The sequence below is a fragment of the Clupea harengus genome, chromosome 25, assembly GCF_900700415.2.
Source record: "Clupea harengus chromosome 25, Ch_v2.0.2, whole genome shotgun sequence".
Taxonomy (NCBI): domain Eukaryota; kingdom Metazoa; phylum Chordata; class Actinopteri; order Clupeiformes; family Clupeidae; genus Clupea; species Clupea harengus.
Genome location: NC_045176.1, coordinates 3,828,341 through 3,855,517, shown reverse-complemented (window position 1 = coordinate 3,855,517; position 27,177 = coordinate 3,828,341). Strand labels below are relative to the sequence as shown.

General features: G+C 44.0%; 1 protein-coding gene across 1 annotated transcript; it reads right to left on the bottom strand.

Annotated features, from left to right (window-relative positions):
• Window positions 1-720: 720 nt before the first annotated feature.
• Window positions 721-14,404, bottom strand: LOC105892316 (activin receptor type-2B-like). Its single transcript, XM_031562835.2, has 11 exons — window positions 13,915-14,404; window positions 9,281-9,488; window positions 8,606-8,715; window positions 7,234-7,385; window positions 6,201-6,344; window positions 5,901-6,044; window positions 5,646-5,791; window positions 5,302-5,416; window positions 4,994-5,132; window positions 4,313-4,443; window positions 721-3,125 (listed from the first exon to the last, which is right to left on the bottom strand). Exons 1-11 carry the CDS (start codon window positions 13,964-13,966, stop codon window positions 2,925-2,927), a joined length of 1,542 nt encoding a protein of 513 aa, XP_031418695.1. The 5' UTR covers window positions 13,967-14,404; the 3' UTR covers window positions 721-2,924.
• Between the last annotated feature and the right edge of the window lie 12,773 nt (window positions 14,405-27,177).

The window sequence follows — 27,177 nt, the reverse complement described above, 5'->3', positions numbered from 1 at the left end:
GAGAGAGAGAGAGGAGAGAGAGAGAGAGAGGGAGAGGGAGAGAGAAAGAGGAGAGAGAGAGAGAGAAAGAGGAGAGAGAGAGAGAGAGAAGCGAAAGGTGGATCATGGCCGTGCCTACAGATGTGTGAGTTGTGCTGTGGGGAGCCTCTGGCGCTTCAGCACATCCCCAGTAATCTGAAGCCTTTGCGTGGGAGACACAATCACCTATCAAACAGGCCCAGTGTCTCTCTCTCTCTCTCTCTCTCACACACACACACACACACACACACACACACACACTGCAGGCCCAATCTGGCACGGTTCTGTCTCTCTAACAGGCCCACACAGCAGCTGGCCTGTGTTCTCCCTGGGAGTGGTGCTCGCGATCCAGTCCTGAGCGGGTGAAGGAACCCAGAGGGTTCCCCAGACCTTCCCCACGCACTGATGACTCATGTTCCTTACATTCTTACAACCTGAACGAATACTGAAATCGGCCAAAACTAAACGCACTCGGCACTGCTTCATACGACACCAGCAGCCATGTCATCAGTACCCTCAGAGCAGCCTCTGCTAACCCCTGCTGTAGCGAACCTCCATGGCGTATGCTAACCCCTGCTGTTGCGATCCTCAATGGCCTATGCTAACCCCTCCATGGCGTATGCTAACCCCTGCTGTTGCGATCCTCCATGGCCTATGCTAACCCCTCCATGGCCTATGCTAACTCCTCCATGGCCTATGCTAACTCCTCCATGGCCTATGCTAACTCCTTCATGGCCTATGCTAACTGCTCCATGGCTTATGCTAACCCCTGTGGTTCCCTCTTATTACTGAATGTTAGATGAGGTAGGAGACAAGTGTTATTTTAAATAAGCGTTGACACTGAAATGTGTACCTATCCGAAAAGAATCCAACGTAGCAAGGAATGATGATGTATAAAGTCCAGCGAGAAACAATGCACGACTTAAACCATAACAAAAACAACAACAACAATAACAAAAACAACAACAACAAGTCAAAAGAGAAGAACGTGACTCTTGCAGGAGTCCCTGTCCCTTTTTTTAAAACTCCATGAGATGAGAGCGCGTCCGACACAGGAGTCCTCGGCCGCTGGTGGCCGCCCTGAGAGAAGAGGTGCCGTTAGCCGCGGGCTCCGGACTCGGCCCAGCTCTGGCCCAGCTCTGGCCCAGCTCTGGCCCAGCACCAACCGGGAGCACACGGCCCAACACACACTGATAAAATGAGTCACTGATCTGTCCCGTAGGCCTAACAAACCGCGGCCTTAAGTGATAAAATCCTCTCACACACACAAAGGAAAAAGTACAAAACTGATAGTTGATTTCAAATGTGCCGAGGTACGGTTTGTGTTAAAAAGCTGCCTGCTCATTGAGAACACGTCAAGAATTGATGAGGACGTGAGGATATGTTCAGCAGCAGCAGCACTGTGACGATCCCTGCTTCTGGCATAATATTGCATTTCAAACACAGAATGGCTGCTGTGTGTGTATGTGTGTGTGTGTGTGTGCAGATGTGTGGCTATAAAGCCATGTCTCAGTATATGTGTGTGTGTGTGTGCGTACATATGGGCTAGATTAATGCTCTATTGCTGATAGTAGTAGTCAGGCCAGTAGTTCTGGAAACGCAACACACCACACACACACACACACACACACACACACAGCTCTGTGTGTGCACAGAATATCTGAAGGAGACCTGAGATATTTAGACCCTGACCACTAAGCCCCACCCCGTCCCCTCCCCATCGTGTGCCTGATTGGGCCCGTCTACTCAACCACCTGCCCCCTCCACCCAATCCAAATACAGAGTTCGGGGGGACAAAAGCCAGGCCTTCACCAGTGTGCTATAAAGAGGCTTCAGTCAAACCAGTCACTCATGGCACACACGCTTCCTCAAACCCCTCGTTAGGCAATTAACACCCCCCTAACGAGGCTAATTGGAGTCGGCCTGTGGTGAGGACAGAAGGGGAGGAGTCTGAGTAGGAGAGCCATTTAAAAAAAAAAAACTAAAAAGAAAGACCTGAATGTTTCTAAAATCATCCCTGATAAAAGAAAACAAAAAAACTGAATGGCCAAGAGAGAAAGAGAGGTTGGAGGGGAGGGGAGGGGGTGTGTCATCACAAGTCATTATGAGTAACAGTCTTCTCCAATCCTCCGGAATGCCACAGAATCGCCATGGTAATATTTGGAGCGTCAGTGGAGACGGGAGGCAGGAGTGGAGGTGTAAGCGTCCAAACAATCAACAACAGTAGACAATACCACAGAGAGCGCCTGACTGAAGAGAGAGAGAGAGAGAGAGAGAAGAGAGAGAGAGAGAGTGAGTGTCATGGAACCGTGAGGTAATGTGTTCGAGTCTCCCTCGTACCCTTTGTGGTCAGTCAGAAAAAGATGACAAGAGGCATGAGGTAACGTCATCTCCCCCTCTCTCTCGTGCGCGCACCAACATCACAAGATGGTTACCCCGAAAGAGAGAGAGAGAGAGAGAGAGAGAGAGGAAAAATAAAGAGACGTGAGGTAATTCTTCTGAGGTAAAAGTCAAACGATGGTCATCCAAAGATGGACAGATGCTAAAAGTAAGATGAGGTATTGTGTTTGAATCTCTCAGCACATCCTCATCACAGTCAGTGGATGGTGACGCAGAGAGAAACATGAGGTAATGTGTGTGTGTGTGTGTGTGTGTGTGTGTGTGTGTGTGTGTGTGTGTGTGTGTGTGTCTCTCTCTCTCTCACTCTCTCTGGTTTTGTGAGCTGGTCACCTGAGTTGCATCCAGCACACAGAAAACAAAATACGAATCCTGAAAAACAAAACATGAGGTAAAATAGCAGCCATTTTTCTTTCAAAAATAAAGAAGGGTTTCGTTTTCACTGAGATCTCGAGCTCGCTCTGTCTCTTTCTCTGCGTCTTCAAAGGTCACGTGAGGGTCTCTTCTCCTCAGGTGCTGGACCCTTTGAGCGGAATGTCCAGGTTGGCCACGGAGGTTACCACGGAGACCAGGTAGTCAGAGGTGGTGGTGTTGTTGCTGGTCGCCCGGGAAACCTGGGCGATGCGCTCCTCCACGCAGCCGGCCGAGAGACGGGCCTCGGCGTCATGGTCCCAGCACTCCTCTATCGTCTCACACAGCTGGGCCAGTCCCTGAGGCAGGAAGTGACATGGGACACAGGGCACAGGAAGTGACACGGGAGGGAAAAACATGAAATGGCAAAGAAATTACTGAGAGAATACAGCAGCAACACCAGCAGCAAATGTTTCATAAATGAAGCGACACGGTCATGATAAACTGTGTAAACTAATAAGTAGTTAAGTATTTTACAGACACTTTCGTCCAAAGCTACTGAACTACCTGCTATAGCAATGTCTGTTAAACCATGCTCTATATAGACAGTGTACAAGTCCAAACTGCAGTCCCTACTCTCCCAGTAACACTAGTGTGAGTGTGGGCGTTAGCATTAGCCGCGGCTAACCTGGTGTTTGAGCCAGCAGTCCCTACTCTCCCAGTCTTACTAGTGTCAGTGTGGGCGTTAGCATTAGCCGCGGCTAACCTGGTGTTTGAGCCAGCAGTCCCTACTCTCCCAGTCTTACTAGTGTCAGTGTGGGCGTTAGCATTAGCCGCGGCTAACCTGGTGTTTGAGCCAGCAGTCCCTACTCTCCCAGTCACACTAGTGTCAGTGTGGGCGTTAGCATTAGCTGCGGCTAACCTGGTGTTTGAGCCAGCAGTCCCTACTCTCCCAGTCACACTAGTGTCAGTGTGGGCGTTAGCATTAGCCGCGGCTAACCTGGTGTTTGAGCCAGCAGTCCCTACTCTCCCAGTCACACTAGTGTCAGTGTGGGCGTTAGCATTAGCAGCTGCTAACCTGGTGTTTGAGCCAGCAGTCCCTACTCTCCCAGTCACACTAGTGTCAGTGTGGGCGGTAGCATTAGCCGCGGCTAACCTGGTGTTTGAGCCAGCAGTCCCTACTCTCCCAGTCACACTAGTGTCAGTGTGGGCGTTAGCATTAGCCGCGGCTAACCTGGTGTTTGAGCCAGCAGTCCCTACTCTCCCAGTCACACTAGTGTCAGTGTGGGCGGTAGCATTAGCCGCGGCTAACCTGGTGTTTGAGCCAGCAGTCCCTACTCTCCCAGTCACACTAGTGTCAGTGTGGGCGGTAGCATTAGCCGCGGCTAACCTGGTGTTTGAGCCAGCAGTCCCTACTCTCCCAGTCACACTAGTGTCAGTGTGGGCGGTAGCATTAGCAGCTGCTAACCTGGTGTTTGAGCCAGCAGTCCCTACTCTCCCAGTCACACTAGTGTCAGTGTGGGCGGTAGCATTAGCCGCGGCTAACCTGGTGTTTGAGCCAGCAGTCCCTGAAGAGGGGCCTCATCTTCTTGTGCACCACCACGTCCTGCAGGTCCTCCAGAGACGGGTGCTGCCCCAACTGCTCCTCAAACGGCGGGGCATACTCCTCCACAGGGCCTACAGGCGCACACACACACACAGAGAGACATTAATACCACCACACACACACACACACACACACACACACAGAGACATTAATACCACCACACACACACACACACACACACACACACACACACACACACACACACACACACACACACACACACACACAGAGCGAGAGACATTAATACCACCACACACACACACAGAGACATTAATACCACCACACACACACACACACACACACACACACACACACAGAGCGAGAGACATTAATACCACCACACACACAGAGAGGCATTAATACCACCACACACACACAAACACAGAGAGACATTAATACCACCACACACACATACACAGAGCGAGACATTAATACCGCCACACACAAACACGCACACGCACACACACACACAGGTGTGAGCAAACACGAACACACCACACAGAGAGACATTAACACTGCCCCTCACACACACACACACACACACACACACACAGGTGTGAGCAAACACGAACACACCACACACACACACACACACACACACACACACACACACACACACACCGTCGACTGCAGTGCAGCGTGAGATGACCTCCCAGAGCACCAGGCCCAGGGCGTACATGTCGATGCGCAGGAAGGCGTCCCTCTGGAAGTTAATGGCCCCCTCCAGCACCTCAGGGGCCATATAGCGCCTGGTACCCACCTGGGGGGGGGGGGAGAGAGAGAGAGAGAGAAAGACAGAGAGAGAGAGAGAGTGTGTGTGTGAGTGAGTGAGTGAGTGAGTAAATTAGGTCATTGTAACCAGAGTAATGGCTATGCCAGCTACGACTGGTCATTTGTGTGTTTGTGTGTGTGTGTGTGTGTGTGTTTACCTGTCCGTGTGTGTCTCCAGGTGGTATCCCAGGTTCAAAGCGAACAGCAAGCCCAAAGTCTGCGATCACTGCAGTGAGGTCAGTCTTCAGGAGCACATTCCGGCTCTTGAAGTCCCTGCAAGCACAGACACTGGTTAAGGAAGTGTGTGTGTGTGTACCCATACATAGGTGTGCTTTGGATGCAAGAGTGAGTGTGGCCCACACTCTAGGACATTTCCACTTGTGTGTGTATGTGTGTGTACCTGTGTGTGTGTGTGTACCTGTGTGTGTGTGTACCCGTGTGCGTGTGTGTGTACCCGTGTGTGTGTGTGTGTGTGTGTGTGTGTGTGTGTGTGTGTGTGTACCTGTGTGCTATAGCTGGCTTGGGATCCTCTGGTCTGTAGGGCAGATCCTCGTGTAGGTAGGCCAGGCCTCGGCACATGCTCCCACTCATCAAACACAGCTCTGGCCAGCTCACCACATTCCCCTTCAGGTAGTCCGTCAGAGAACCCTACACACACACACATATATGTAAATGTATAATACATCCACATGTTGACAAATGGATAAAAAAACACACACACACACACACACACACACACAGGTGCAAGAACCCTCACCCTCTCGTGAAACTCGGTGATGAGCCAGAGCTCCATCTGCAGGTTGGTTCCGCGCTTCTCCGCAGCGATGAAGTGAAGCAGATTCTCGTGTCGCATGCCGGGGGTCAGGAAGATGTCCCGCTCGTTCTGCCATGACTGCTTATCCTATAGACACACACACACACACACACACACACAGCATTCAGAGCCTCATGCTTCTTCTGGGCCCTCCAGGCTCAAGTAACAACGAGACTGACGATGACTACACTATAACCAGAAAACTATTAACACACACACACACACACACACACGTTGACCCACCTGAATGGGGAAGATTTTGACGGCCACATGTTCGCTCATGAGCTGGGCCTTCCACACGCAGCCGAAGCGCCCCCTGGCTTTGATCTCCAGCAACTGCAGCGGCTTCAGGCCCTCCAGTGGAGAGGTAGATGGGAGACCAGGGTCCTACACGGAGAGGAGAGGAGGATTACTTAGCAGTGAGCACTCTGACCTAACTAATCACTAATTAGTGAGCACTCTAACCTAACCGATCACTAACTAGTGAGCACTCTAACCTAAGCTAACTAATCGATAATTAGTGAGCACTCTAACCTAACCAATCACTAATTAGTGGGCACTCTAACCTAACCGATCACTAATTACTGAGCAATCAAACTTAACCTAAGGCGATCGTACCAACCCCAATCAAATGTAACTCAACTATCGCAGACAGCTGAAACTGTGGATACCAGTGAATACCATGTTTTTTTTGTACATACATACCTATGATATAAATGACGCACAAGGACAAAAATAACTAATCACAAAATATAACGATCATAACATGGGAATTTGGTCTCTCCATTGCTTAACCCTCAACGGACGATGGAGCAACAAAAAATATCTTGTACACGACATACCTTTTTTTCTTTCCTTCCTTCGTCCCCTTCTTTTGATACTTAAGGTTTTTGGGCCTCGGTAAACCGCAGACAACTGAAACCATGGCTACCGAATCAGCGGATAAGGGGGTTCCACTACACCCAACCGCACCTCACGTAACCCAGTATCTACCCAATTAAACCCAACCGCACCTCACGTAACCCAGTATCTACCCAATTAAACCCAACCGCACCTCACGTAACCCAGTATCTACCCAATTAAACCCAACCGCACCTCACGTAACCCAGTATCTACCCAATTAAACCCAACCGCACCTCACGTAACCCAGTATCTACCCAATTAAACCCAACCCAGCCCCACCTCACGTAACCCCCCGTGTGACCCCCCCAGGCCCGGAGCGCCCCCTCACGTAACCCCCTGTGTGACCCCCCCCAGTCCCGGAGCGCCCCCTCACCTCGCCGAGGTCCACGTGTCCGTAGGGGGGCTTGCGCTGGCGGTAGAGCCACCCCCCCACCAGCAGCAGCAGGCACAGCAGACAGAGGGGCAGCAGGGAGTACACCAGCACACTGAGCACCGAGGGAGACGGAGGGGGAGGCCGGATCTTCACTGTACCAATGACAGAGAAATATATTATTACACACACACACACACACACACACACACACACACACACACACACACACACACACACACACGCGCCCAGCACTGAGGGAGGGGGAGGCCGGATCTTCACTGTACCAATGACAGAGAAATATATTATTACACACACACACACACACACACACAATCACTAACACACACACACACACACACACAAACAAACACAATCACTAAAACACACACGCCCAGCACCGAGGGAGGCCGGATCTTCACTGTATCAATGACAGAGAAATATATTAACACACACACACACACACACACACACACACACACACACAACAACAGCACAAAGGGAGGGGGATAAGGGGAACAGATTCGTCCTGTACCAATAGCCATGATTCCACTATCGGGCCAGTGCGCTAGGGCGATCGTTCAGGCCAATCGGGGCTAATGGCCTGAGGCATCGAGCGTGAGAACAAAAACCATTTCTGTTTCTACCATCGGGCTGATATGTCTGCAGTATTGCCCTAAAACCACCCATAAACCGGTTTGGTGCAAACGTCACCAATTTCACAAGCAAGCGGGAAGAGATATCATGCGATTAAAGTCTGGATGCCAAGCACCTACGACCTACGAACAGAATATGTTAAGAAAAGGAATATGAGGGAAACAGAAGCGAATGTTTGCTGTGTCTTGATTTTATGGAATGTACAGTTAACACTCAAATAAAGCATATCCCTCATAAAGTACATCGACTCGTCAGACTCCTCTATTCCTTAAAACTCTCAGGTACTGTTTAGCAATCCACATCACAGCATGCCTGAAAGCGTGGCTGTAATATACATCATATACATAACATACAATCTGAATTTGATGGTGATTAATCAAATCATAGCTTACACATTGTGTTCCTTTGAGCCAGCGGTGATTTGCATTATAAATATATTGAGATTTGATTCACCAGTATTGTGCACAGTGTGTATTTTTCAAAAGTCGTAACAGACACACAAACAATCCATCACCACTGAATCAGGAGGATGGATACAGTATGTCACCACTCACACACACACACACACACACACACACTTCACTACTGACACACTGAACAGAAATACCTTGTGAAACACAGACCCGCTTGAGTCTGAGAGCTGAACACGCACGCGCACGCGCACACGCACACGCACACACACACACACACACACACGAGAAGACAGTGAGGGTGTTACCTGCGGGTGCGAGGGCCTCGGGCAGGTGGGTGAACTTCTCATTGCAGTAGTTCCCCTCACAGCAGCAGAAGAACACCTGGGGGTTCTCCTCCGTAGCTACGCATTCCTGCCTGGATACCAACAGCCAATAACATACAATGAGTGCAACAACACACCTAAGGCTTCCGTCTGTGTCTGTAAACTTCACACCGATCTCGGACACATAGCCCCTGGCCCTGGCATAGATCTGGTAAACCCCTTGAGTGAACGGGTGAATTGGACGCACACACACCTGTACTCGCTCACACTTAACCAGCACACAAACATATAAAGGTATTCAAACAACCAACCAGGTTGTTGTTAGCAGTTGAGGTATTACACTGTCGGGTATATTGCTACAAGGAAACCGAACACTTTGAAACAAGGCAATACTGAACTAGGAGCTTCTGCCTCTTCTGTGGTTAACTCCATTCATCAGGGAAGATCGAGTTTTAGCAGTAGCAGCCCTGGCACCGGTCGAAACAGTTGAATTTAATATAACCCAATTATTTCTGCATATTTGTTTAGATTTTATCCTTCTGTTATACTTATTGCTTTTTCTTTCTTTCTCTCACTCTCTCTCTCTTGCTTTCTCTTTCCCTCTGTCTGTCTATCCATCCATAATTCTGTTTGTTTGTTTGTTTGCAGCTCTGGCACCTGTCGTAGCAGTTGAAGTCGTCGAGCCAGCAGCCCTTCTTGACGAGGCGGATGGTTCCGGAAGAGTTGAGCCAGGAGGCGTAGCAGTGCAGCCGCTTGTCCTTCTCGCCCTCGCAGCGCTCCAGGCCGCTCTGATTGGTCCGCTCCGTCCGCCAGTTATCATTGTAGAACACACACTCCCGAGTCTCCACCTCCCCCTGACTGAGCCCTGAGGGACAAACACACACTTATATTACTAAACAAACAAACAAACAAACATAATTATCATTGCAAAACACACATTCCCGAGTCAGTTGCATACCGTAACCTGTGCAATTACGCGGAAGATAACACTTCACCCGACAAAATAAGGTTTTGGCTCTCCTGCCACCTGTTGGATTAGTAACAAATATCATCTAACTAGGCGCAGGGCAGCAAAAATCGCAAGCTTTCAGGCTCAAAATGGGTTGATGGTCTTGATTGTGAGCACTTTATCGAGATCTAGGAAGAACCTGACAACTACGTTCCTCTGAAGAACATCTGTTGTCTCCAAAGCAAGAGATGGCAATCATGATTGTAGTCCTTAGTGGTACCTCGGTGGTGGAATGACCTACTTAGTGCTTTCTAATCAAGTGAACTTTAGAACTCATCGGTCATTCTAATGTAAGCCCTACAATCTGTATATAATTATCATTATCATCATTGTTAATCATGTTAATTTTAGACCTCATATACAATAGTACTATAAACATTTTGCTGTCTTGTGCATAATGCTTTGGTAGTTCATATTGTTTTGTAGGTCACTTTTAGGGAACAAAAGCGTCAATAGTCACCCTAATACCTTCATTTTTATGAAAGCTTGAGGTCTATCTGTTTGTGTTTAAGGAAATCTGCAAGAACACACCATCTGTGCACATGTGTGTTTTCTGTACAGGCTCAATGTAAATGACAGCAATATCATAACAGGGAAACAGTGTGCCAGTTCAATTGATTTGACATGTGAGCTGACTAACATTACTGTAATGAACAACATTGCCAATTCAAAAACGGTCTTGGGAAGTTCACGATTTTGTCTCTACACAAGAAAATGCGAAGTAGCAGTAGTGTGATTGATTGATCAGCAGTAGTGTGATTGATTGATCAGCAGTAGTGTGATTGATTGATCAGCAGTAGTGTGATTGACTGATCAGCAGTAGTGTGATTGACTGATCAGCAGTAGTGTGATTGACTGATCAGCAGTAGTGTGATTGATCGATCAGCAGTAGTGTGATTGCAGTAGTGTGATTGATCAGCAGTAGTGTGATTGATTGATCAGCAGTAGTGCGATTGATCAGCAGTAGTGTGATTGATTGATCAGCAGTAGTGTGATTGATTGATCAGCAGTAGTGTGATTGATTGATCAGCAGTAGTGTGATTGATCAGCAGTAGTGCGATCGCTCAGCAGTAGTAGAGGACCGTAACTGCACGGCTCAGACATAGGAATGAAAGCAGTGCACAGGAAATAGTGAAAAAATTGTGTCGAACAAACTATACAACAGACATATTGTGTTCACAGGAAGGCACATCACATAAATAAATGTCGCCTAAATACAGCCCTTTGTTAATCAATAAATTTTCAATCTGTTGGTGTGTTTTTGTATATGCTGTTAAACACAGTGTGCTCGCTCGCACATGTAGTTTGAAGACAGATGGGCGATGAATGCAGTGTTATTACAGGAAAACCGCGAAACAGCAAAGTTGGTAGCGACACACATAACCTGCCTTCACTTTATCAAGGTTTCTGTCATAGTATTATCGCTACAGACCTTTTGCAGTAGGACGATGCATAAATCCTAACCATACTATATTCTAAGATTGTCAGCAGTCACATGCTTTTGTGTTTACAGGAGTCACACCTTTTCCCACATGTCTTCAATAACGAAAATTGTAGCCCCATGCAAAAACGCATTCATACATTTGAAAGAGGGCGGTTGAACGTTTCCGAATATTTCACAGACATTATTGGTATTGGTGAGGTTTCCAGCAGATTCACTGATCTTGAGATTGACTGTTCATGAGACACAAGCTGGCTTGTGTTAGAACGCAAGCTTACAACAAAAAGAGTCATAACGTTATCTGGAGTTACCTGCATGGTTTTCAACGGGTCAATATATCAGATTACGTTTGTCCTATTCAGGGCAAATTAATCAACCATCGGAAACATAACTTAGTTATTGTATGCAAGTTACACTAGCTATATCTAATCACTTGAATGAAGAAAAAAGTTCACACAAACCTACACCTCCTTGTTATCTTATGACAAGATGATAGACAGACCATTCAGCACTGCGATAATGTAAGGTCAAACATGAAGGTTAATTACACAACCCTGCGTGAACTTTTAGAAACCGCCCTCATCCATTACAAACTAATTATATCGACCACCCGTATACCAGTATTATATGAATGGTTGATGGTGTGAAGTCAGATGCTGTTTTTTAAGCATACATTTGGTTGAACTGAACAAAATGCAGATCCTCTGCATACCCCTAGAGGTTGGGTATTTAGCATGTTGATGTTTTTTTTCCGTTCCGGTCAGGTGACAGGTCTTAACAAATCAGACACCAGAATAACTTCCTGCTACCACCTTACAAAGGTATACTGCCGGTTTGGAGGGCTGCCATGCTAGCCACTACACCAACACCCTCGCATTCATTTTCAATGGGAAAATAAGCAATGAAAAGCGGCAATTAAAACAAAATCAGTGGACCTATCAACTAGGTACCACAAAGCATTAGGACGGATCTGTTGGCGCTGCAACAGAATCAGAGTTGAAAAGGTGCCAAAAATGAGCTAAATAATATTAATCTTAAGAAGCACAACATGTCATTGCGTGCCTAGTCACATAATAATCCTGGACCTTTAAACTTCTGCCTCAGCTTTGTGACAACCCAACCCCCACACTCTCACCATCCATCTCTCTCTATATACCATAACACACACACACACACACACACACACACACACACACACACGTGTGTGTGTTTCACATCTCCATAGAGCACTAAACAAAGTCTCAGCGCACACACACACATTCATTATTACCATAGAAAACCATAATCCAGTCTAAACTGGTTTTCTTAAGATATCTAGTGACATAACACCCCCTCACTCACACGTTCATCATCTCCATACAGAACTTAAGAGATTCATATGGAGTCCCGGGTCTTTTCTTATGATGGCTGATGACATGAACCCTTTCAGTAAGACCAAGCCCAGATCCGGTACAGAGGGAGCTGCTGTGAGGGGCTGCATTATTGCCCCCAGTTCCCCAGGTGTCAGACCACCATGGTCAGCGTTGACACCCCGCATGCTGTGCGGAGCACCTGTCTCCCCAGCACCTGTGGCACTGTCGGCAGAGGAGAGTGGAACTCGGGCAGCCACACTCCCCTGAAACACCACCTTCTGCAGTAAGGATCTTTTGTTCTTAACCCATACACAAACTCAATGAAATACCACCTTCTGCAGTAAAGATCTTTTGTTCTTATACACAAACTCAATGAAAGTTGATGATGGCTTTGACTGTTGGCAACTGATGCACACAAGTTGGTTTGATTAAATAATTCTTAAGTGGTTATGGGTCTCTTCTACAGTCTACTTCAATATCTAACAATGTGGAGTACGACTGAGCTGGGTGATACCTTAACTCGGGTATATATTTCGGCTGATTATAACTTGAATGTTATCTTTGCCAGGGGTGAAACAAAAACAAATGCCAAAGTTACGTGCTATTGTTTTTTTCTACCACACAAAAAAAAATCGTCTTTGTTTAAAAATCTCCGTTGTACCACAATAGGGCCTAAAGTCGCAGCTAAGAGGGTACATTTTGAGCTGGTATTTAGAGTGAAGACCGTCAAATTTTAGGTTGGTCTTATACAACTTTGAACTACATTATCACACATGAGATTTAAATCCTACCAGGTTCTGAGGATAACTGCATTGTTAGAATTAATATGGTATGAAAAGCCTTTATGCCAAAACGCTGACCGTTCAGTGAAACCACTGACCAACACACTAGTAGATGTATCGAGAGTTGTTCCATAGATTGATAGTTGGCTCTCCACCAGTCTAAGATCGTTAGCTGAGCTATACCAGCTAGGTGAGCAACCGGTCTAGGACAAACTGAATAGCTAACTGGGTAACGGTTACTACACAAAAGCAAGTATCTGTTTCAAGATGAGTGAAAACATAACTTACTTAAGTCGTTCAAGGACCAACACACACTACAGTAACCTATTAATCGAAGTGCTGAAAAGATCAGGTCGCGCTTGACCAATTCAACGTATACACAGGAGATAACAATGAAGTGGGTGGGTTGCTGACCAGCTATCCTTGCTAGCTTGTTGTTTAATGTTAGCTAGCAGCCCAAGCTAGCTCGCATTTAAAGTGTAAGCGAAGCCAGCCTTAGTTATTGTATGCCTGCTACTGTATATAGGATTGCAGTGAACACAATGAACCGCTGATTTGTCTTCGTTCTTGATAAACGTTTTATATTCCTCTTGGAGCCAGTTATTGACCCTGATCCACGTTAGCTCATCATTTGACTTCTTGGCCACTAGCAAACTGATGTTGGATGCCAGCAACAAATCACTTCCAATGCTACACGCTTAACTTACCTACGCAGAAAGTTCCCCAAACGAGTGCAAAAGTCAGCCAGGGATCATACATATTCCTTTAGTGACGGCGACGCGTGACAGGTCGGTTTCCTTCAGTTGCGTTTCCTTCGCAAACATTTAGAGGTGCTTAGCCCCTACAAGCGAGCTAAACAGGGGACCCACCGGGCCTCCGGCTGTGACTGTGCTAAGCTATTAGCTAACTGTTGGATAACTTACAGCGAGTTTATCAATAGCCAGTGCTCCAAACAATCACACGCCTGAAGCTGCTGGAGCCATTTAAAAAGCAACTATTCGGCAGGAACAGTACTAGAGTTTTCATGTCTACGAAACTGAGCTTGATCTTTAACAGGAAAACGACGCCAACTTCTCGCGCACCTATTTATTTTCTTGATATGTTAAAAAAACACACCGGGCTACCATTCCCTAGGTGCTGGACTGACACACGAGTAGTAGTTGGCTCCGTTCAAAATGGCTCCACCTCCACGAACAACAACAGTAGCGGTAGCGGCCTGCTGAGGAAACCCGGATGTTTGAATACAAAGAGAGAGTAATGTTAGACACTTTTTCTTGTCTCTCTCTCTCTCTCTGAGGTTAACCATATATCTACTGATTGTATGTTAAAGATATTTCTATAGATTTGTGATGTATCTTTTCACAGTAAGTGCATTTGTTACGTTACTGGTATTAATTAAAAATAAAACCTGAAAAACTGTTTTTGTGTGTGATGAAGACCAAGAACAGTGCTTTTATGATGGGCTAAATATTTTTATTAAATATTTGACTCATGGTAATAAAACTCTTGACTCTTGATCAGGAGGAATCACTTTTACATTTGAGTAAACTGGCAGGATTAAAAAACTATAGGGGCAACATGTTTGAAACAAGATGGTCACAACTGCTTTACCCTGTGAATCTGTGAATGATGATTCCTTAAACAGTCACACAATCAACATAATCTATGGCACCATTGGGAATATTTTACAAAGCCATAACAATACACGGCCAGTTCCATTCCAGAGTGGTTAAACAACACAGGGTCACAATGAAACAACATATACATGGAACAAATCACACACAACACACAAGGGGAAGTTAACATACATTCTTAAAAATGTAATGCAGATACATTATTTAAAATGTTTATACTGGTAGTGTGTTTATTTTATGGACCACAAGGTGTATATACTGCAGACTTGATCAGTACAGGGGAAGTAGAGAATGAACCCAAATGCACACATTAAGGGATTATATTAACAGAAGACTTTGGCATTCATGCCCCACTGAACACAGTCAGACACAAATACAGGATAAGATGGGAGATAAATCCACGGATGGCATAGATATAGATGAGTAGAAGTGCAATGAATGGTGAGTTGTGACCTCAAACTGAATAACTGACTTAAGTTTAACAGGAGTGTAACTAAGAGGTTAAAGGGGACATCTGGAATAACAGAAGGTCTGTGTGAATGTGTGTGTGTGTTGTGTGTGTGAGAGAGAGTGTGAGTGTGTGTGTGTGTGTGTGTGTGTGTGTGTGAACCAGTCATACGGCACCTACCTCAGGCCTGCCAGGAGTCTGTGGGACTACATAATTACACCCAAGAATTGATGTAACATAGAGCAAATTCTTCACCTTGGATTTCAGCTTACACTGTTGTAGAGCTTATCATGAAAAATACAGATAATGTCCAGGACTCACACCAATACACGTCATAATAATAATAACCATCAAACACTGCAGTTACACACTTTGGCCACTAGAGAGAAGTAACACACTGGCCATGAGCTCCTGAGACTGTGTGGCTGTGAGAACAAAGACAGTGGGGTGTGGCCTGTTTATGTAGACACTCCTTAGCAATCAGAATAACATTTTGGCTTGATGTGATCATGTGAGCAGCTTTTGATAAATCACACCTGCTCCTCTGTGTTACACTAGCAATCACAAGGCAACAGGCAAGGCTAGAAAATCAACACAGGTATATTTAAACTGATATAATGTGTCTACTGACATATCTGACATAATGTATTGTCCAGCAGCCCAATGTGACTGGTTGGCAATGACAAAAGTGTGGTTCTCCACAGCAGCCTGTGATTGAAATTTAAAATAATTTCCCTTTCTATTCTGTTTGGCTATTCTGACTCTCAGAGATACAGATACCTTTGCCATTGCACATGTATTTGATTTGTTTTGTTCACTGAACATGACTGTTAGGATATATATATATATATATATATATATATATATATATTCAGGATTATTCCGTAGTTGGTTTTGCCACACCATACAAGGGTTATTGTTAGTATTGCTTCTCAGAGACATAGGGTCTTGCATGCATTACTAATCATTTCCCTCTTCTAACTGGGCACCGTAATCACATTGATTCACACATGACTACACATACATTGGCCTCAACATAGCCACACACGACTATAACACTTAAACTTTCTATTCTGTGTGGCTATTCTGACTCACAGAGATACAGATATATTTCCACTGACACTTTCCTTTTCTATTCTCTATCAAACAGGCTGAGCTCTACACAGGTCACTGTCTTGGCCAAGCTGAGTCAAACTGCAGTATGAAAAAAGAAAGTTTAATAACAGTAGTGACATATATGGTTGTATGGAGTATATTAAATATTAAATCTGACCAGATATGTTACATTCATATTACACAACATAAAGTAATGAGGAAAAATCATGAGATTTCACTACTTATCCACATAACCTGATCTAACAGATAAGGTAAATAACACTGAAAACAAATTAAATCATTCCAGACAACAGTACAGGCAAACAGAAACTGTGTCGCCCCCTGTGATATGAATGAGGAGCTGTCTGGATCTGAGAGGCTGAGAGACCGTCTGCAGCAGCTTCTCCAGTCAGACTAATGCTACTACAGTTCCACAGTTAAACCGCTATTAGATATAAGGGGTCTATGCACATATATCATAGAGACATTAAATATGTATACATCACCACACATGGTTATGCATTAGCACTTTGCTCTCCCAGATGAGCAACAGAAGCTGCTGCTGGAATCCAAGTGTCAGGACACGAATGATGACATCATTTTAATTCTTGTAGATTTAGAAACACGTTTCATGTGGAGTGGAGTGTAGGATGGTGTATGATTAATTTCTGATAATTATTAGCATATTATGGTTAATTATGTGGACATTTAGTTAATGCAGAAGCGTTTACCCCCTTTCCTTGTATAGTAGGACACATAAAATGGTTACAAAGTAAGATTTAGACATCTCAACAGTGTAATATTTAGCATTAATATGTGCTTTTCTCTTCCATTATTGATAATAGAAAATATTCTGACTCTGCAGCCCGTCGTGAAAAGCACTGATGGGCACATTACACTTGAAGTAATCTGTCACTTGTTTGCCATCTTCTATGATGTTCAGTATGATCTGTTTGGGATACAAACTTTACCCAAATTATTCTACACACTCGGAACCGGCATTTTTGCCTGCCACATCACTTCCACCAAGCTTGAGCCGTTCCTCAATTTCTGTTGAGTAATAAAACATTTGCAAACAGAATATATGACCAAACAGAATAAAAACACACGTTTCACTATACGTAATGTGCACCGGACTTGGACCTGGGTCTACAGAGTACCAAACCTGCACTCTGACCGCAACGCCAAAGAGCCATGCTCGATGGTATCATGTGTAGTGACGGCACATCGTCCCACTGCCTTCCCCTTCGGGAAGCGCACCCTTGCACTTCACACACACAGGCGTTCCTCACGCATCCACCAACCGTACTTCTCCCATCCCACCGCTGCCACCAAATGTCAAAGGGTAACCGTGTCAAGGGTCTTTTATGGTAGGCACAAAAGGCAGCAGGGAGACAAAAACTCTGTGGGTTGCAAATTTGTCTGTCCTTCACCAAGTGCATAATCCAAGAAAGATGAAAAGATAAACAAAGAGACTTATAATATAAATTGAAACAAAATATATTTACAAACAGCTGTATATGCACAGCCAGTATTACAGCTTAATACAAACGTCACTAAATAGAGACAAAGACATCAACCTCACGCTTCTGAAGATGATAGAGAAGAGCATAGACTCAGCTCACCAAACAAACTCTCACCAAAGAAGCCTCCCAACTACTACTACGTCAACCCTTTCATTAGGGAGCTGAACTCTCCCTAATTGGCCCATACCACCACAGACCCACAGCACAGGGGTGAAATCATGTGTCAAAGAAATACACATTATACAAAATGAAAATGGTACCAACAATAATTAGAAAAAAGTCAGGCCTTCAAAATAATGAGAACAATAGTTATAGGACACAAAAGTCCATTGTGTCCGCAATTAGGTCGCGCCAAGGAAACGCGGCACCAGAAGTAGTTAAATCAGTTTAGAGATGGTGATTATGTATCACTAGAAAATTAAATAACCCTTTAAAGTGTGGACAGGTAGACACACAGTGCTGATCCGTGGGGCAGCTGGATGATCATCTGGTACTGAGTGTCTGGAAACTGCAGCATCTGCAGCAGCTCTGCTCCAGTCAGACTGATGGATGATTGATGGCTGCCCAGTTAAACCTGTTGAGGAGATTTTGTAGATTACATCATCCTCTCTATGAGGTTTACCCATTAGGATTCCTCAACACAGACATGTGTAAACATGTAGAACAGCTCTGCTCCAGTCAGACTAATGACTGATTAAAGGTTCTCCAGGAAATGTCTGCTAACGACATTTAACATATCACACAGATTATACTCTGATTATAATATTTTATACGTCACACATATCCAAAAATAGGTACCACTTTACAATAAGGCTCCATTTATAAAGGTTTATAAATGGTTTATAATTAGGTTATTAATAAGGTTGTAAACACTTTGTAAGTCAATAATAAGCCATTATAAATGAGTTATAACACAGTTTTTATACATCGATGCGGGCTCACTATTTGGGAAGATCCCCATCTTGGCAACCCACTGGTGTGTCGCCCCCCCCCCCCCCCCCCCAAAAAAAAAATGTAAAACAATTTTTTTTTTCAATTTGAATTACATGGGATGCACACTACGGTATTATTGTCTTGTCTGTGTTTCCAGAGTTGATATATAAATAAAGAAAAGTATATTTAATTGTGCTTTCTTTGTTAGGTAGCCTAGTGACGTGACGACATAGGTCAGAAGGTCACAGACCGGCGCAGACCAGCATACGTTTTCCCTCTGCTAACAGGCTAATATCCAGTGTGTTTGACGACTACATGTTACAGACTGTCGCGTTGTATGTTAATGTGTACAGTGTACAGAGCTCTACTTCGCTGGAACAAAGCATCAGAACTTCAGTGCGTGGCCATTTCTTGCCCAGCAAACAGACTCACACAGAACACAACTTGTTACAACGGTGCCGTGATCCGGATAAATTATTGACTTTTGGCTCTGGTCACCCTGATGGGCCACTTGGACGGTGTTCAAGGATATACGAAAAGCCTTTCCAGTCTGAAATCTCATTATTTCTTTCAAGTGTTGTATTGATGTCCTGCGTAAAGCTTTTATGTCTAAATATAAGATTCACTTGTACTCAACAGTTTCATTATTTTGACTGTTGATTTTTAACATGTGTGAATACATTATTTTTGCTTGTATCTGTTGCATCTTACTTTCCATTCCATGTGAAAAACTTATATTAGGTAAATGTGAATGTTAGTTACTCATTTACGAATGGTGATGTGTTTCACACTTTACAATAAGGCTCCGTTTTGCCAGTTATACATGTTAGTAACTGATTAATAGATGATTATGTGTTTCACACTTTACAATAAGGCTCCCTTTTGCCAGTTACAAATGTTAGTTACTGATTAATAAAAGATGATGTGTTTCACACTTTACAATAAGGCTCCCTTTTGCCAGTTACAAATGTTAGTTACTGATTAATAAAAGATGATGTGTTTCACACTTTACAATAAGGCTCCGTTTTGCCAGTTATAAATGTTAGTAACTGATTAATAGATGATGATGTGTTTCACACTTTACAATAAGGCTCCCTTTTGCCAGTTACAAATGTTAGTTACTGATTAATAAATGATGATGTGCTTCACACTTTACAATAAGGCTCCGTTTTGACAGTTATAAATGTTAGTTACTGATTAATAAATGATGATGTGTTTCACACTTTACAATAAGGCTCCGTTTTGCCAGTTACAAATGTTAGTTACTGATTAATAAATGATGATGTGTTTCACACTTTGCAATAAGGCTCCGTTTTGCCAGTTATAAATGTTAGCAACAGATTACTAAAGGGTGATGTGTTTCACACTTTACAATAAGGCTCTGTTTTGCCAGTTATAAATGTGAGTAACTCATAAGATTAATGAGTAGTAAGCAGTAACTTGATCTTGGATAGATGGATGGATACTTTATTAATCCCGAGGGAAATTTTAGGACATCCAGTAGCATCCAGACACAGCATACACAAATCACATACACATAGGGAGAACACGTTCGAAAGGAGTGGGGTAGTAACCAGTACCGTAACGGAAACACGAGATCCCCCCCCCCCCCCTCATATAGGCAAGATATCAAAACTCAAGCTCCCTATTTACTGTTGCCGCGGCAGTCTGTGACCTTCTGACCTATGTCGTCACGTCACTAGGCTAACAAACCTAACAAAGAAACCTAACAAACCTAACAAAGAAAGCACAATAAAATATATTTTTCTTTATTTCTATATCAACGCTTGAAATACAGACAAGACAATAAGACCATAGTGTGCATCCCATGTATTTCCAAAACATTTTTGGGGGGGGGGACACGCGAGCCCCCCCGCGAGGCCCCCCCACGGTCCGAGACTGCGGGGGTAATCTCTACGGGTCTGGTAGTAAAAGATACAAGAATGGTAGGGAGTGTGCAATGGGCTAGTATAGCCAGTTAAGGGATAGGCAGTGGGTTGCCAAGATGGGGATCTTCCCAAATAGTGAGCCCGCATCGATGTATAAGAAATTGTATTATAACTAATTTATAATGGCTTATTAATGACTTACAAAGTGTTTACAACCTAATTAATAACCTAATTATAAACCATTTATAAACCTTTATAAATGGAGCCTTATTGTAAAGTGGTACCCAAAAATATCATATATAGAGATGATAAATGGACACAGTGACACATGTTGATTTGTACAGTGGATAACATGGCATGTTATTGTATGTGCTGTATTCATTACTTACTGTAGTTCAGTCAGCTTATATTTAGGATCTTTCTGTAGAGCAGAAAGCAGCTCTACATCAGACTGCTGCAGGTTGTTTAATCCCAGGTGCAGCTCTCTCAGACTGGAGGGGTTTGATCTGAGAGCTGAAGCTATAGATGAGCAGCTCCTCACTGTAAGGTTACAGCACTGCAGACTGTAAACACACACACACACACACACACACACACACACACACACACACTGTAAGGCAACAGCACCTCAGGCTGTACACGCATTTGAATAACACATTATAGAGAACACAGAATCAACACAAAGCCCAACACGCCCCACTTATACACCACACAAAAACATTCACTGTCATACACATACACAACACACAAAAAACATTCACTGTCATACACACCACACAAAAACATTCACTGTCATACACATACACACCACACAAAAACATTCACTGTCATACACATACACACCACACAAAAACATTCATTGTCATACACATACAAACCACACAAAAACATCCACTGTCATACACATACACACCACACAAAAACATTCACTGTCATACACATACACACCACACAAAAACATTCACTGTCATACACAAACAGATACACCATTTTCACTGTCATGCACATTCACATACACCCTATTCACTGTCATACACACCACACAAAAACATTCACTCTCATACACATACACATACACCCTATTCACTGTCATACACATACACACATCACACAAAAACATTCACTGTCATACACATACACCGTATTCACTGTGCTACGTACAGTGTTCTGTATGTCTTGTATGCATACATGTTATAGGCCTACATGTATTGTGTTCTGTTTTGTGTTGTTGGTTTGTGTTGTTGTTCTGTCTCCCCCTCCTGTTTTCATTCTCCTACTTCACAGATGTGCACACCTGGTTCCAATCATCAAATCACCACACCTGTTCCAGATCTCCCATCAACCATTCCCCTTCAAATAGTCCTGTGTTTGTTAGCAAGTGTTGTTGCTTTTGATTTGAGCTGTGGCAGAGCATTGGTTGAGCTCTGATTGCTTGTGTTTGGTATTGCTTGTTCTTTTGCTGGTTTATTGATTTGTCTTTAGTTATAACACATTTTTAGCCTGGATACCAGACGAACTTAGCCCCGCCTACAACATTTGAGGTCGGGAAGTTCGGTCTGGCATTGCTCCGTTGGGAAGAAATTATGCCCGACCAGAAGCTGTTCAGACCAATCAAATTGTCAGGGCGGGCTTCATACGATGATGGACAGATGATCAACCATAACGTAATCAACCACGTCACCATAGAGCGCTTGGGTTGAATTCGTTTTCAACAAACATGGCTGCCACTGGAGAGCTGAGATGTTTAGATAGATTCTGCCATCAAGTCTGTTTTAGAAGACATCGACAGCGCATTCATTTTAAAAGAGGAACAGAGAAACGCGATCAAGGCATTTGTCGATCGAAAATATATGTTTTTGCCGTCCTTCCTACAGGATTCGGTAAAAGTTTAATTTATCAGCTGGCCCGGTTCACATACTACGTTGCTCTGATTGGTTGTAGGTCTATCCAATTGAGCCAATTGAGGTTTGGTTGAAACACGCCCCATAATCACAGCCCAATGGAGCAGTATCAGACTCATATTCTGACTAGAATTATGAGTATGACAATGTCAGGCTAACACATTTGTTAAACTCTATTACTTTAGTTGTTAGCAGCCTACTTTTGTTTTGTCTTTGTCTTTGTCTGTTCTTTATGTTGTGCGCACAGGGTCAATGAGGAGAGCTAAGATACTCATACATATTACACACAGGTAGTATAAAATAGGGTGATATTTGAATGGAATCAAACCCAAAAGGACTGTATTACTGGTTGTGAAATAGATGACAATCGCCACAGGTCTGTCCGGTTAGAACAAGAACGGATGTCAATGTCCCAATGATGACAGATGTAAAGTATTTATTGCACACACACACTCAAGCCTTGAATGGCAGGATGGATATGAATGATTGAAGATGAACGGTGAATACGATTATCCGCGTAAAGGACTCGTATTCACACATGAATTCTTGAATGACTGTGAATGATTGAAGACCATGAACCGTGGTTTCTATGGAAATAATATATAACAAATATACACAAATATTAACAATGAAATAAGATAGAGATGAAACAGTATATACACTATGAATATTACGGCTATGATTAACTACGGATATGTTCCTTTCACACCGTGCCGCGTAACGGTGAACATTCCATTTATCCCGTAATAACAGTTACTGATTGAAGTGACAGTAACAAGTGAAATACAAATTATACAGATGACACATATCACAAACACTCACATTCTCAATGACGCACGGCAAGAATGATCGCGAATGTCTCTGAATTGAACTGATGAACTCCCGATGGCTGATGCTCCTCTCCAACTCCAACTGCTTACTTGACCCACAAAATGGCCATGAGGAGGGTCGGCCTTATATAGTGGAGAGGGGGAGTGAGAACAAGTCCAGGCTAGCTCTGAGAAACCCAGCATGGGGTTAACCATCTGGTCAGTGAAATTTCACTGTGCACGAGCCCCACAGGATTCTGGGATCAACTGATAGACTGACCTCTGCCTGGACCCCAGGTCCCGTGGTGGCTTGCACAGTGGGGTGCACAGCTGGAGGCAACTGGTGAGACAGCCCTTTTTAACAGGTAGGTTTACTTCTTGTTAACACCCCAGGTTAGAGTGAGTACCACCCACTGCTAAGCACCTGTCAATGGGGGGTGGGTTTACTTATGTTCTTTTCTTTGGTGCCACTGACAGTCCTTGTTGATCCCTGTCTTGCTTTTTGTAAATAAATACTTTCTTGTCACTTTCGTGTCCTGGCTTTTGTGTGACTGCACCCTCACTTGCCCAAACCTGTTGCCCTTATGTTGCATCCTACTCCGAGCCACCAGGGGGCGTAACACACTGTCATACACACCACACAAAAACATTCACTGTCATACACATTCACATACACCCTATTCACTGTCATACACATACACACCACGCATACACCGTTTTCACTATCATACACATACACATGACACACACACCTAGGTCTCTCTTTTGTAGGGTGTGCTCACAGCTGCTCTGTACTATTTCCATATTCATATTTGTAATACATATTCATACTCTTGTAGTTTATCTCAGTAACCCCCAGTAACCATCTTCCCCTTTCATAAAGGCAAATGATAATGGGAGACAATTTATCTCAATGTACATCAAATGTGAAGATGCTAACTACTCTACATGAGACTGTACTGCTTTGATACTTTTCCCAAACTCATACTGCATGACGAGTCATACCACAGATACTAAGTTTCAAGCATGCTGTTTTGCACAGTTCCAAACTCAAATTCATTCTTTCAATTGTCACACCCGGCTTGGCCGTGCTGGGTCTGCCTCACTAAAACCCCGGTTATAATATGAGTTTGGGCTGTCCCTCTCCCTCCGGTCTACAGGGGGAGCCTTCTTGTCTGGCAAATGTGGCTAGATGGCAGATGATTGGCGGGACATTTAAAAAGAGTTCCTGATGTGAGCTCAGGGGTCGGCTCTTCTCGGATCTTCTCTTCTTGCACAGGGCTGCAAGACCTTTTCCTCAGCTCCCTCTTTTGACATTTTACCACTACATATACACTATGCTGATCTGCACTACATTGAGCTTTACTTTCTCTTGCCTCCCATTTACTGACTTTTTGTAAGTATTTTCATTTAATCAGTTAATAAATTATCTTTTGCATTAAAACTTAACTCTGTGTGGTCTCCCCATTTATGTTATCTCCACATCGAGCCATGTGGACGTAACACAATCAAGACTGAGACTCTTGCAACGCTGAAAATGGCCGGAGACTCTAGTGTGTATTCAGATTCACTCATTGCTTTTTTATAGTTACATTTAGTTTAAATATCCAGTTCCCTCTGTTGATTTAAAGAGTCCATTGGAGATGGTGAGAGTCCAGTGCATCATAATTGCAAGCACACAACACATGACACTGTCCTGTATCATATGTGTGTCAAGTCATTTTTCTCTAATCAGCTCCTAAACAGAAAAGGAGAACTACAGTAGATGTGTATAGGTTCCAATTGTGGAGGACGTGTGCCTTAGGACAGTTAGACCACCCAATTCTGTCTTCCAGTCCACCGCGCAGGTGGGCTGCTCGTGGTTGAGCCCACAGTAGCAGCTTGTGATGTGGCTGATCTTATTTCCCTTGAGCCAGTCACAGATAATCCTGGTCCTAGCACTCAGTTTGTTGTTAAACAAGCAGAAGAGATGGAAAGGCTAATATCAGATATCAGCGACACTATCCACTTTATCACTAAGACTGTTTACCCACACAGACTAAATTGACCACACTCAATAGTGGTATCTACAGTATTGGAACAGGCAAACCAACTGATCAAAAAGTTTGTTCTTGGTGTCATGATAGCTGCTTGGCTTGAAATATGTGTGGGGCATTGGGGATTGTAGGGGTGGAGAGGGTTAACTAAAGATTTTTTCTCTCTCAAGATTTACTATACGTCAAGGGAGAACACTGCCGTGAATGTGAACTTCAGAAAAATATGATTCTAAATACAGAAGACACCACGGATCGGCATTAAGTAGACTTCTAGTGGTAGTATGTTGTGTTGCTGTTTCTGAACCGACAGTATTGCAATATGTACTGTAAAGAGGTGTCATATTTTCTTTCAGTTTTTTTGCAATTTTTTGCAACACTTTGCACATTTGAGCAAAAAAAAAGGATATTTATCTTTACCTTTAGATTAAATATCCAGTTCCCCCTGTTGATTTAAAGAGTGCTTTGCCATTCATTTAGGGAGATATGGAGATGGTGACAGTCCAGTGCATCATAATTGCAAGCACTAAACACGTGACACTATCACAAAGATCAAAACATGGTCTTACTCTAATTTCTCCAGTTTGCAGTTTGGATGCTTCAGACCAGTAGAAAGCAGCTCCACTCCTGTATCTCCCAGATAATTGCCACTCAGGTCCAGCTGTCTCAGACTGGAAGAGTTTGAGCTGAGAGCTGAAGATAAAGCTGCACAGCTCTTCTTTGTGAGTTTACAATGCCCCATCCTGTAGACACACACACATTAAAATGAAGGCATATAGATGAAGATCACAGCAATAAAAAGACAGACAACACAGTTTCAAAATACACACAATACAACTAAGACTAAAACTCTCCTTCTTTTATCCATCCATCCAACCATCCATCTATCCCTCTAACTGTCTAGTATACAACGCCTAGACAGTCAAGATAATTTGGAATACCAACACACACACACACACACACACACACACACACACACACACACACACAGATGATCTCCAGGAATTCTCTGCTGTGCTCTCACCTGCAGCCATAAAGCATTAGATTGTGTGTGTGTGTGTCTGTGTGTGTGTGTGTGTGTGTGTGTGTGTGTGTGAGAGAGAGAGAGCAAGAGCAAATCAGTTTGTCTGTGTGAAAGACAGAGAAATGTGTGTTTGTCTGTGTTACACAGAGACACTGATACGCTCTCGCTCGCAACTAAGACCAAAACTCTCCCTCATTCATCCATCCAACACACACACACACACACACACACACACACACACACACACACACACACAGATGATCTCCAGGAATTCTCTGCTGTGCTCTCACCTGCAGCCATAAAGCATTAGATTGTGTGTGTGTGTGTCTGTGTGTGTGTGTGTGTGTGTGTGTGTGTGTGTGTGTGTGGTGTGTGTGTGTGTGAGAGAGAGAGAGCAAGAGCAAATCAGTTTGTCTGTGTGAAAGACAGAGAAATGTGTGTTTGTCTGTGTTACACAGAGACACTGATACGCTCTCGCTCGCAACTAAGACCAAAACTCTCCCTCATTCATCCATCCATCAATCTAGTATACGTACATCAGCTAGACAGTAGAGAACATTTTGAATACCAAAACACACACACACACACACACGCACACACACACACAATCAAATGCTTATGGATGCAGGTGAAAGAGCACAGCAGAGAATTCCTGAAGTTCCTCAGTGCAGTGTGTGT

Excerpts from the sequence above, each read along its gene's own strand:
- LOC105892316 (XM_031562835.2), bottom strand. The coding sequence starts at position 13,966 with ATGTATGATCCCTGGCTGACTTTTGCACTCGTTTGGGGAACTTTCTGC. Across the intron at positions 9,489-13,914 it reads TTGGGGAACTTTCTGCGTAG|GGCTCAGTCAGGGGGAGGTG; the intron begins GTAAGTTAAGCG and ends TTTGTCCCTCAG. Across the intron at positions 5,133-5,301 it reads CTGGAGACACACACGGACAG|GTGGGTACCAGGCGCTATAT; the intron begins GTAAACACACAC and ends CCCCCCCCCCAG.